The 12,413-nt window shown below is 44.5% G+C and overlaps 1 protein-coding gene across 3 annotated transcripts in view; it reads right to left on the bottom strand.

The window, feature by feature from the left end:
- Positions 1-12,413, bottom strand: part of LOC138268128 (enoyl-CoA delta isomerase 2-like) — a 231,173-nt gene that overhangs the window by 155,388 nt on the left and 63,372 nt on the right. For all 3 annotated transcript variants that reach the window (XM_069217539.1, XM_069217548.1, XM_069217556.1), the window contains one exon: positions 4,610-4,795. In XM_069217539.1, the coding sequence (XP_069073640.1) occupies positions 4,610-4,795 (186 nt within the window). The remainder of the gene's footprint in view (positions 1-4,609; positions 4,796-12,413) is intronic.

The following is a 12,413-nucleotide window of genomic DNA, read 5'->3' as shown; positions in this document are numbered from 1 at the left end:
TTATTGGGCGGGACAATTGCAATGGTTAGCAAGACTGATTAATAAACCACAAATCGCTGCTGACTTACAAATACCATTAACATGCCCATTAAGCAAAATCCTGCAAATAATACTGATCTCCAGAAAACAGAAAGAACCGCTTCCTATAGAATGGGAATCCATCAGACACTGCTGGGAACAGTACCTCAAACGCTCCTGTTTAAAAACACCTTATGCTCCTGAAATCCCTTTGGAGGCTCTGAATTGTTCCCCAAATAAACAAATCTTTAAACACATTAACAAATTGACCCCGTTCAACATCACGAAAATAGGTGAGCTGTATGGTGATGGGAAACTTCGTCCCTACGTGGAGCTACAGGAACAATTTGATCTCCCTCCTGGATTGTTTCTCACACACACTGCCATTGTAAGAAGCATTCAAAAAATATGGGGCAAGGGAACCTGTAAACCCCCAGCACATAAGGGATGCGAACTCCTATGCTCAATGGGCGAGCAGAGGAGGTTAATCTCTGGTATATACAAACTCTTGCAAGGTGACACCTGCACTCCGCTAAATAAACTCAAGATAAAATGGCAAAATGACCTTGACATGATATTAGAAGACAGTCAATGGGACAGAATTACATCCCACATCTACACTATCTCTAGAAATGTAAGATTTAAATTGATAAACTTGTACATTTTCCACAGAGCTTACCTAACTCCTAAAAGGATAGCCAAAATATATAATACAAATAAATCTGATTGCCCACGTTGCTCAGATCCAGCAGCAGACATAATACATATGTTTTGGAAATGCCCCCTCATTAGCGCATACTGGTCGGAAGTATTCGAGAAGCTAGCTAACTGCACTGATAGAACGCTATCACCTACCCCGATGGCAGCAATCCTGGGGGACTTCCCACGCCCATCGACACATAAGATGTCAAACAAATTCATAGACCTAGCTTTGATGTTAGCGAGGAGAGAAATAACATTACATTGGAAGGACCCAGGTGGCCCACTAATAATTAGATGGCTAGGTGCACTGGTAAAATGGGCTGAAATAGAGAGCACAGTATTAATGAGAGAAGCATCCCGAGGCCAAAGACCCAGAGAGAGTGTTACGCAATGGGACTTACTGCTTGAAAACCTAAAACTAACCGATGCCACCTCCTCGGATGAAGACAGCTCTTTATCGAATTCAGACTCCGAACACGACACTACAACTACTTAATAACAACGCCGGAGCGTTTACCTACCTCGAGACTTTTGAGACTTTTCATCATAAGAAATATATTGAAGGACTCAGTGCACGATGGAGGGCGGGAGGGTTCAAGTTACCGGGGACTTTCACACAGTGTTTTGATTCATGTTATCACCTTTATAAAAGTAATAAAATATATATTTTTTTTTAAATGAAGACAGTTTTAGATTGGTCTGGTCTCTGCATCAACAACTATGCCTGTCTGTCCTAGAGGGCACTAAATTCCCTAACTTCACTTCAACTGCCATGATGCTCTTGCAAATACTGGAAGGTGCAGTTCTCCTTTTGCATTTAGCCATCATTCAGCTTCCACATTGTTTGCTTCAATAAACTCAAATTAATCCCAGTCACAATTGTCCTTTTTGCCTGCTCCAACAGAGGTTGGGCATTTGAGCTCAAAGCCCATTTCAACCATACTTGTAGAAGGATAACTCTTCAAATGTTTAAAAAGCCATGAGAGTTCCAAGACAAAACCAAGAAAAAAAAAGAACTGAATATAGGATATACTGACATAAATCTTTCTCTGTATGAAGGGACCGCTACAGGCTTCAGTGCAGTATCACAGGTTAGCGGCTGTAAAGAGCTCTTTGGACCTCCAGTGTCACGGGTATCTTCCCTACCAAAAAGCACAAGGATGGGAGCTGGCTATGTCATCCACAAAATCACCAACATGCTTTGATGGATGAGGAACACGGATGAGGTGACATGAATCTAACAAGGCCATGCCTAGCTCACAACATCCATGACGACAAGGGACATTCTTTAGTAAGCCACTTGAGAATGCAACATGAAGGACTGACCCATCACCAAGTCCTTTCACTGGGCCTGAATCAACGGAAGGCCTATGCCCTCAGTTTTTTTTTCTCTCCCTCTGTCTCTCAGTGGGAGGTATGGTTGGGGGGGGGTCACTCAACCAGCCAGGCCATTTCTTAATGCTACCCTTAGTTTCTGAGCCATTGCAATCACTGTTGCAGTCCCTGGAAAGAACATTTTCACAGACAGTGTAGCAGCCCAGCCACTGTGGGCAACTTTGGAACATGTTTTGGCATTTTCAGAAGGTAAATCAGACTTTTTGTGGCATATAACTCACCTACTCTAATGATGTTACTAGTACATTGTGTTCAAATAATTCTGGAGAAGTACAACGTTTTGCCAGATATGGTTCTGGGCCAAGAAGCAACAGAAAGGCATCTAGTTGAGTGTCTGGATGGTGACACTCATATAATGATGTAGAATTATTGCTGAAGTGCATTGACAGGACAACCTAAATTGGGATCGTTTTCTCCTGTGGATCTATATACTTTTACTACTGTACCCAGTCTTTATAAAGTCCACCAAAGTACAAAACACACATTGGTGTGGATCCTTGTACTAATTTTTCTCGACTTTGAAGTCTGCACTAATTGAATAACCAAGAGGAAATTTTTTAAATTGTATATTGCCTAACAGTGCTTAAATTTAAAATTTATTTGGAATTTGCAAATTCAGGATACTAAAAGTTATCTGGAGCCAATTGTAAATCATCGTTGAAAGGGTATTTGTTGTTTTGCACTTTGTCATGATATTTTGGAAGCAAACACTTTGGAAAGAGTTTTTTTTTTTAAGTATTTATTTTTAGATCTAATAATTAAGAAGCGTTATTTTTAGGAAATACGGTGGAATCCATTCCTAAGTGCATTCATTAGAATAAATTCAAAATAAATGGTAGGTATAAAAAGGCTTCACCAAATTGCGAAAAAGTGTTTGTTTAACACGCATTCACCAAATATTCCCACCAGACTCCCTCAACCGCTTTGCTGAAATCTAAAGTGACCATGCTATTTTTCATAAAAGCGTCCATGCAACTAAACAAAATCCATCGTATTCCCATAGAAAACAATTCTGCTGTGGGGCATGTAGGTTTCTCATTCACCCAGTGCTGGTTGCCTAAACTTTGCTTCTGTTTGTCAATTTGAGATTTGGTAGGAAACCTTAGCCAATTCTTAGTCCCTCCCCAAATCTGAACTCTCTTCAATACAGAGAAATAATTTCAAAGCTCTGCATCAAATGTTTTGGCGATATCCAACACCAAGACTGCACCTGCTTTACATATGTTTTCTCATCTGTACAATACAGTCTAAAATAGGCGTTCTACATGTAAGTAGCTATACCAATGCCAGTGGTAAAATCATTTCAAAGTCTGAGGATGCATCAAGTCCCGAGGACATTAATCCCATGATCAATACCATCACTATAAAAGGTAGAGCTAGAGTGTAGTTTTCCCAGCAAGAGCCTTATTTTTACTCATGAGAAACAGACTCCTTTCATGGATTTCTTTAAAAGCATGCAGCCTTTCCTTTCAAGAATGGGAACCTTGGATATTTCCAGGAAACCTAAACCTCCCAGAAACCTCCCATAAATGTTCTGTAGAAGTCGCAAGAATGTTCAGGAGGTTGCACAGGAGATACTGGCTGCAGACTGGCATTGTGGACACGGGATGCCTCTCTGAAGTTGAGTCATGGACTGCACTCAAAGACTGAGTCTATGTTGAAGTCCTTGGTAACAAGTGGAGACCCCAAACAGAAGGGGACTCCCTCAATGTCAGAGGAATAATCGCCATTGATGATGGGACAGAATGTTAACGCAAAAGTTGAACAGCAGGTATCCGCCAAATTGGAAAGACCACTATGGTGCCAGATAAGATGCAAGGATAAGAACAAGAAAGCATTAATTCTCTTTACAAGTAGCCGATTTCGAGTCGGTTTGCAGCTCACAGCGTTTAGTATTTCACTGACTTCTTATCTTGTGGTGGTCGGACACGTTAGGAGGCCAGCATTCTGACTGATCTTCTCCGCACACAATAGGCTGTAGAAATAGAGCTCATTCCTTCCGGACCCACAAGTATTCAGCTCTTTTCTCTGTGAGATTAACAGGTTGCACTGGTAATGAGTCACGAGCAGAAGGGCAACAGCAAAAAGTATAACCCCTGGCCTTTGCACATTTAAAATATTTGAGACACGCCCAAACTAAGCTGAAAATAACAAAATAGTCTGTATATCTATTTTGTCTGTATGTATTTCACCTACAATAGCTGTTAGTGGAAGGCCAACAAGTAACTGCAAATACATGATGTGGTCAAACCACACGCTTCACTGATAAGAAACCAAATAAAAATATGTTTTACTAAGTGTAGATGTTTGACATTTAATATCCACAAATGTTAAACGCTTGCCAATTTTCAACAGAGAACAGATATTGTTCCACGTGGTCAGTGATCTGTTTCTTAATTCTCCACAACTGGATTGGGTTATTTGAAATGTCTACTAATTAAACCGTCAATAAAATGTGCGTCCCACCGAAATGCCATCGTAGATTTTTTTTTACCTTCGTAGTGATTGCATTTTTCTTCTCTGGCCGGTTTAATATTATCTTGGTAATATTATTTCCAGTGTTCACCAGCAGTGTCTCATATTTATGTTGACTGCCCGTAGAGGATGTTTCTATCTGCCTCGAGGATTCCGGAGGCACCAAACTGGAAACAAGGTTGACATAGGTTTCCTCAGCACTGTCCTGTTGTAAAAAAATAAAATAAATAAATAATTACAATCCTCTCCAATTACATCAGCTCACGTTCAGTAAGCTTAAAATAAAGGAGCAAAACATGTGAGTGACAAAATGAAACAAAGGTCTGCGCCCAACAAAAGCTACGGAGGGACCACAATTCATTTAAATGGTTCCGAGGACTGGAGATCAGTAATATACAAACCTTTAATATGTGGAGGCCAGTGTTCTGTATATAGGTATGGCATGCGTGTCAGAAGAATTCCCTAGAAGCCACGGAGTCAACACAAAATGTGGTCTTCCGTAATTGAACAGAACTTGTTGTGGCTACCACACGCTTTGTATGTTTGTACTTAACAGCCGAGAGAGTCGTACAATAATACTACTGGGTCAAGTAACAAAAATAATCACTAGCCCTACATAAATAAAAAGAAGTGTTATGTAACAGGCCGTTTACATATACATTAATGTACAGCTGTTTGAAATACCACGAAGGGGTGGATTGTAAATGCTGCATTGAACTGAGCTTCTGCCCGCTTAACTCAGAAGTACACACTTGCAGAAGTTGACACACAAGTTATATTTCTACCGCTTTATATCAACTATACTCAAAACTCAAATTTCCCGCACATGTTCATTAATAACCAGATTCACATCATAGTAATCACGTGCTCCTACCCAGAAGTCTAAGTGGTTGTCACACTTGGTCAGTGCAAGGTGACCTTTGGTGCCTAACTCGGAAAGGTGAAAGTTAAGGGAGGATGCCAGGAGCTGTAAAAAAGTTTGTACTGCTCTCGATCGCATGAATTGCTTCAAATGGAATTCCCATGATTCAAATAAATCTGCTCAGGAAAATTGTGAAATAAATATACTGAGGAATATGTGAAAACTTGATACAGCATGATGGCAAATTATGCCTTTCAGACATATCTTGAAAGACCGAAAACTCCAATAAAACGTTCTTACACAAAAACATATTGTAGTGCCCTTCGTCCCTTTGATTCTGAGCTGGTGTCTGGACTGCAGTTGGAGGAAGAATGAAGGTCTAAAAAGGACCTATCTGCTGTTGCTGTAAGCTAAGGGCCTAACATGAATAAAACAATGATGAAGGCTGCCCACCAACTTCAACACAGCTTTTTAAAAACTAGGACAATTTTAGTTGTAAATAATGCATAAAAAAGTTTGGTGCAGTTACATAAATAGGATTGTCTTTGGTTTAAAATGTACGTTTGGGTGGTCAAGATGGCAGACAGATGAGACATGGGATACAGGGGGTCATTATGAACACGGCGGTAAACACTGCCGTGTTCATGCTGGCGGTCTTTTCATAGACCTCCAGCCCCCCTGATACCCTGCCGGCTGCACAAAGAACATTCGGCTGGGCCGGCCCACTGTTTCCGCCCGCCGGCCCAGCATAATGCAGGGCCGGGACATTGCTGACGGCTCCACATGGAGCTGCCGTCAATGCCACTGTGCGGCGGCTGCAGCAGCACCCGTCGCACAGATCACTGCCCATGCAGCGCTGCCCTGTCAGATAATGTAATCTGCCATTGTCAGGCTGCCTGTCGGTGGTAGCCTGGCGCTGGCAGAGGGTCGCCACAGGCGTCCCTCCCTGTGTTAATAATATGGCGGTTCAGGCCGCCATGCCAGAGGTGGTCTTTTCTGCCACCATGGCGGTCAGAACCGCCAAGTTCATAATGAGGGCCATAGTCTCTCTGTCCCCGCCAAACTATAGCCATGCACAAGGCAATGCGTGCCCACACTGATTGTTTCTGAGCTGTGGGGCGAGTGGCTGGAGATTGCCAGAGGGTTGACGGAGCGGCTCGGGGAGGACGCGGGGGTCAAAAAGCACCACTAGGATTGATGGCCTGTCTCTGGGCCTGGGCTGCGTGGCAGGCCTAGTTGGCCGCCCACTGTGGCTGGGATGTGCCCACGGCTCTGTCCCGCCCGGGGCTGGGGCTGAATTACTCCGGGGCTGAGAAAGGAACAGCTGGTGTTTGCTGAGGTCGCCGGAGCCACCCAGAGGGGAGCTCGATGGGCGAACGAGGCTCCAGCCGCCTGCTTCTGGGCATGGACTGCGTGGTGGGTCTTTGCGAGTGCCCTCTGCGGCTTGGGCATCCCCGTGGCTCTGTGCGGGAGTGGCAAAAGGCAGTGGCACCCAGACCTGGTATCTCCATCATGGGCTGGTTGCCAGGAGATTTCGTGACAGCCCTCTCCGACCCCGAGTGTGATCGCCAACGCAAGCCCTGACTGTCCTGGTGCCCAGGTGGAGCAGGCATTGCTCCCGGAGGATCAGCAGACCTAAAAGGTAGGAGGCACCCCCTTCCCGGACCCATATTGCACCTGATCTGAACCCATCACCAACAGTGCTGATTCTCAGAACCCCCAGTGACCCAGCTTGAGGCACCCAAACGGTGTGACATAGCTGTGATCTGGCCCCGACCTGGCCTTTCCCACAATTGACATTGCTGCCTACCTGCAGGGGCCCTCCCAACTTTTTGTGACTTGGCACGGTGATGACCCCTTACTCAAGCAAATGCATTGCTGGGGTCCAGAGGCATGGTGGAAGGGGGGGGGGGGGGGGAAATCGCGCTGACCTAATGCTGTTCCTTTATTCCCTTGAAACCTGGATGTGACGGGGGGCCTCTCAACTGCGGTGATTTGTGCTGGCAAAACACAGACTCCTCCCGGCTACCTGAGACATTGGTGTGACCCTTGCAGCTCCTTGAGATCTGTGGTAGCAGAGACGAAATTGGATAAAGAACTGTGTGGTGCATTGAATGGCAGTGTGTCCAGTAGCCAAGCAACAGATCTGATCCTTCTTTCTTCTTCCGCCTTGGGAACCTTCAGGGCGTGGACCGGGACCAAGAAAGTCACCGGAAGACATGGCATCTAAGACCAAAAGGGACTGATCCCTGCGGAATATGCTGGCAAAGACAGCTGGGACCCCCTAGAGAGGGGAGGATGCTCGCTCGCTGGACATGGAGGAAACTGAAGGTCTGATAACACGCACTTTCTTGGAGGCCTTGTTCTCTTTGTTGCGAGAGGACCTGCAGGAGATTAAGAGGGACCTCTCCTGGGATCTACAAGAGGTGCAGCAGGACCTGGATGAGGTTGAAGAGAGGGTCGCTTCGCTAGAAAGTAAAGATGATGATCGACATGAAGAGCTTGAGACGATGCAGCACGATATCCTTTGCCTTCAAGAGCAACAAATCAAGCTCCAGGCTCATGCTGAAGATTTTGTAAACCGCTCTAGGTGGAATAACATTTGCATATGGGGGTCCCTACCGCGATGGAGGGAGCTGACCTTGAAGCTTATGTGACAGCCCTATTTGACTCCATTTTGGGGTACACATCGCCTTCAGCTATGAAGCTTGGCCAATGCCACTGAGTGGGGCTGCTGCATCAGGCACTGGTAACAGCTCACTTGCGGAACACTGGGGTCTCCTACTCGTAGGAGCATCCTTTCAGGATCATCTTCCGCTATAATGGCATACTGCACCAATTGCAATCCCTGCGCAAGCCTGCACAGTGCTGGGCATGGAGTCACCTGAGACAGGGGTAGTCTCAACAAGGTCTCAGCTGCAGGGCCAACCAAAACGCTGCCGGAAGTAAAAACCAAGGCTACTATGGCACTTGAAAGAGAGGCACTTTTGGAAACCTTGACTGGCGACTCAGGCCAAGCAGCTGTGTCATGAATGGGGGCCCCCATATGGATTGTTTTTACGAGCAGGCACAATGGACATTGGTGGGGATGGAGAGTGAACTGTTGTGAAAAGTGCTAGACTCCCTCTTTGGAAGGATGGCGTTGTGTCTGCCTCAAACTAATGAAGTTGGCCTTCCCAGCCCAATGGGGCCTATTCCATTTTTTTTTAACCAGCTGTTTTTGGCTTATTTACACAGTTCCCAGAGTTATATTGGTTAAGTGGGTCTGATGTATTAGTTGATTACCTATCCCTGTGCTTCAACCACACTTTCCACCCAATGACAAGAGGGTCCTATAGGGATAGCAGGGGCCTTAGTGGAATTCTACACTGGCGAACAGGGCCTGCCTCGCTCTTCACAATGGATCTAAAGTTGCCCAACCAAGCGCCTAGCTACCCTTTCCCTCCTGAAGTAAACTGTGGCCAATGTGTGCCTCCTACAAGAAACACACTTGCTCTTGAAAGACGGGCACAGAATGCGCTAACAATGGTTCCCCAAGCACCTTTGGTCCTGTGGCACATCCAAAAAAGGTGGGATGGCTATACTCTTTTCCTGGGGATTCCGGGGTGCGGTCCAGTCAACTTCTAGGGAGATCAAAGGCCATGTACTTGCAATTTGCATTAAACTCCACACATTTATGCTGACAACGTGAATGTTTATGCCCCAAATGAGCTACAGGAGACCTTTCTGACTTCCTCACTCACGCCAATCCTGCAGACACCAGACGAGGCTATTCAACCTGGTTATGGACTTGACCCTAGATAGGTCTGGGCAAGGGTTCAGCCAGATGCTATAGGTCACCAGTGGCTTGCTGACTGTGACCTGCTGGATGTCTGGCGGGGTCTTCATCCCACAGCCAGAGATTATACTTTATACTCTGCAGCGCACAAAACATGTGCGCTAATCAACTATTTTCTAGCCTCTCCCACCCCCCCTAATGAGCTTGATTACTGACGCTGCTATAAGACCAAGGTCCTTGTCAGACCATGCACCGATACACCTGTTGCTTTAACTTCCCTCTGCTCGGATGACAAGGCCTGCCCTGGTTACTAAGATATAACCTACTACACTTCCGGGCTAATGTCACCGCTCTTAGACAGTTGATAACATTGTATTTACAAATTAATGATACAAATGGCATGTCCTTAGCGTCAGTTTGGGAAACCCTGCAATTAGTAATCGGGGGGAGCTGACTGCGATGGCGACAGCGGACAACCAACGCAGACAGGAGAAATGAACAGCCCTGGAAACTGAGATGCTGTCTTTGGAGGCTACTCATAAGCGCAATGGCGAGCAGAAAGTGTGGAGGAACTTGGAAAAAGCTCAACTCGACTTCAAACGCCTTGCTCTGGACCAGGGTGAATATGCCATACCGCACCCAAAACATAAATTCTACTTGAGCAATAACCGCAGCAGTCAAATGCTGGTTCGTCGCTTGCATATCAAAATGCATGCTGGGGCAGTAACAGTGATCCGTATTGGGCCCACTTCTATGACAGACGGCATCAGAAGCAGCAAATGCGTTTTGAGTCTTCTATAGTACTCTCTACTCGTCCTCGGACTCTCCAGGTGCCGACCCATTAGTGTATCTTGACACCAGTGCTCTCACACCACTGCCGGAGGCGAAGGCTGCGGCCCTCGATGACCCCATTTGCATTGAGGAAGTCATCTCAGGAATACCTGCCTGAAAGCCATGAAAGCCCCTGGTCAGACAGCTTTACTTCCTAGTTTTACAAAACCCTCTGCCACAAGCTAGTGCCATTCTTGAATTGGCTATTCAGCTCCTTCTCTGAAAAAAAGTGCAATCACCGACACTATGTAGGAGTCCACTATTCCTGTAATGCCGAAGCTGGGCAAAGATTACTTTGTATGTGGTTCATATCGGTCGATTTCATTATTGAATATGGACGTAAACCTCTTTATAGTGTCCTAGCCGCTCGCCTCAATCCCCTAATACCTGGCCTGATTGACCCTGACCAGGCAGGGTTCATACTAACCTGGCAAGGATGTGACAATACCACACTTAATAGACTGACCGGTCTAACGCTGCCATAATAATATTGTTCTAGGCTCAGGCAACACTGGACAAACACATATAACATAGTTAGTGCTCCAAGTAATCAAATTGCAAAAACATTTTCTACAAGGCAGTTGTTTCAAGAACTGACCTAACTGGTGAAGCTCTGATCCTAATAGAAAAATAAATAAATATCCTGTTCCTGTCCATTTAATATAGCCAGAGTTGACCAGGACACAGAGAATTAACTAAAAAGTAATATGATTTAAAGTGAGACAGTGCTGAATGTCTTGACTAAAACAAACATCTAAAATGTCATCGTTTTAATTTCGTTAGGGGATGGAGAAGAATCTTTGTGGCACAAGGAAGGTAGAAAAATATAACCTTTGCACCGTGCAAGCATATTCAATTCTCTCAACGTACCCAATCAAGTGTGTAATATCCGATAATGCCATCTTATGATGGCTGCAAGACCTCCTGTAGGTGCTAAAAAGGCAAGATTCATGTCTCAATGCTTGGACTGGGGTCAACTTTCTCTGAGAGCAAAACAATCAAAATCTTTTGCTTTCAGTTTTATATAAAAATAAAAAACTTTGGTAATGTAGATATTCTATACAATGAAGTAGGATAGAGGGAACTTTTGCTTTGTAAACATTTAGTAGGTCTAAGAAGTGCCTTTGCCTTCAAAACTTCAAAAACCTTCCATACCTCCACCATGTGCTATAGCTTTGGAGGAAAAATAATTTGTCTAATTAGAAGTTACAGACTTTCCTATGTATATGTTTTTACCTTCCTAATCCTTTCTCCATCTAGATACCAATTAAAGTATGTGTTAAGTGATGAAAATTTTGCTTTCAATAGTTGTAACTTTTAAGAAATTAATGTACTGCTGGGGTATATTCAATGAATATTGGTAACCTTTATGGGTTTAATTGAAGACTTCAATGTTATCTGCTACATTCATATATGCAGGAAGCATTTGCATATCACTGGAGGAAGCGTGGCACTGGTATCTAAGCTTTTAGGAAAATCATATAGATTTGAAGAGAAAAAGAGGCAAAGAGACAGCCAGGCTTCAATCCATTTTCAACTGGAAGGCAGGACGAAAGACCTCTTGCAGGCCAGAACACACTCCTGTCTATCCCCTCTTGCAATAGTAATTGAGGATGTCAAGTCGCCACCTTGGGTCCATCTGACCCTTGCATAAGTTCCCTCTTGGAGATGTTTTATCAACCTCAGCAATTCGCTGTCTAGTTTATAAGATTCCAAGATGCTCCATAGGAGCTCACGTGGAACTAAGTCAAATGCTGCCTTTAAATCAATAAAAGGCAACATACAAATGGTTCCTTTTTAGCGTTAGGTAATTTCAACACAGAAGTTTAAATCTAAGGACCTGGTCTATCATGCTTACCCCCTTCCTGAAGCCAGCCTGAAAATCTGAAAGGATAGAATGATCACTGATCCAAGAATGTAACCTAGCCAGTACCCGTTTACAGAACACTTTTTGGCTGATATTGATTAGGCTTATTGGTCTTTAATTACCTGGTGAACCTTTAGCCCCCTTTTTATGAATAGGGACTATTGTTGCTCCTCGCCACGTTGGGGGGTGGGTAAATCACCTTCCCTCAGAATGGCGTTACTTGAAATATTTAGGTACAACATACTAGTTAAAGGACGTGAAAGATACAAATTGCCTGGTATACCATCTGCTCCCGGAGTTTTCCTTTACACAATGATTGGAGAGCCAGAACGGCTTCCTTCAAAGCAAAATGGGCCAAATCAAAGCCTGACAAACCTGAGTTAGTGACAAGTGATTTAGAGACAATGTAGTTCTCTGAGGGTGTTGATGGAGGTGCATTGCTACTACAAGAACCTACTCTATAAAGGTCCTCGAAATATGACACC

Source organism: Pleurodeles waltl, chromosome 2_1, assembly GCF_031143425.1.
Source record: "Pleurodeles waltl isolate 20211129_DDA chromosome 2_1, aPleWal1.hap1.20221129, whole genome shotgun sequence".
NCBI classification, from domain to species: Eukaryota; Metazoa; Chordata; class Amphibia; order Caudata; family Salamandridae; genus Pleurodeles; species Pleurodeles waltl.
This window is presented reverse-complemented; position numbering and strand designations above follow the sequence as displayed.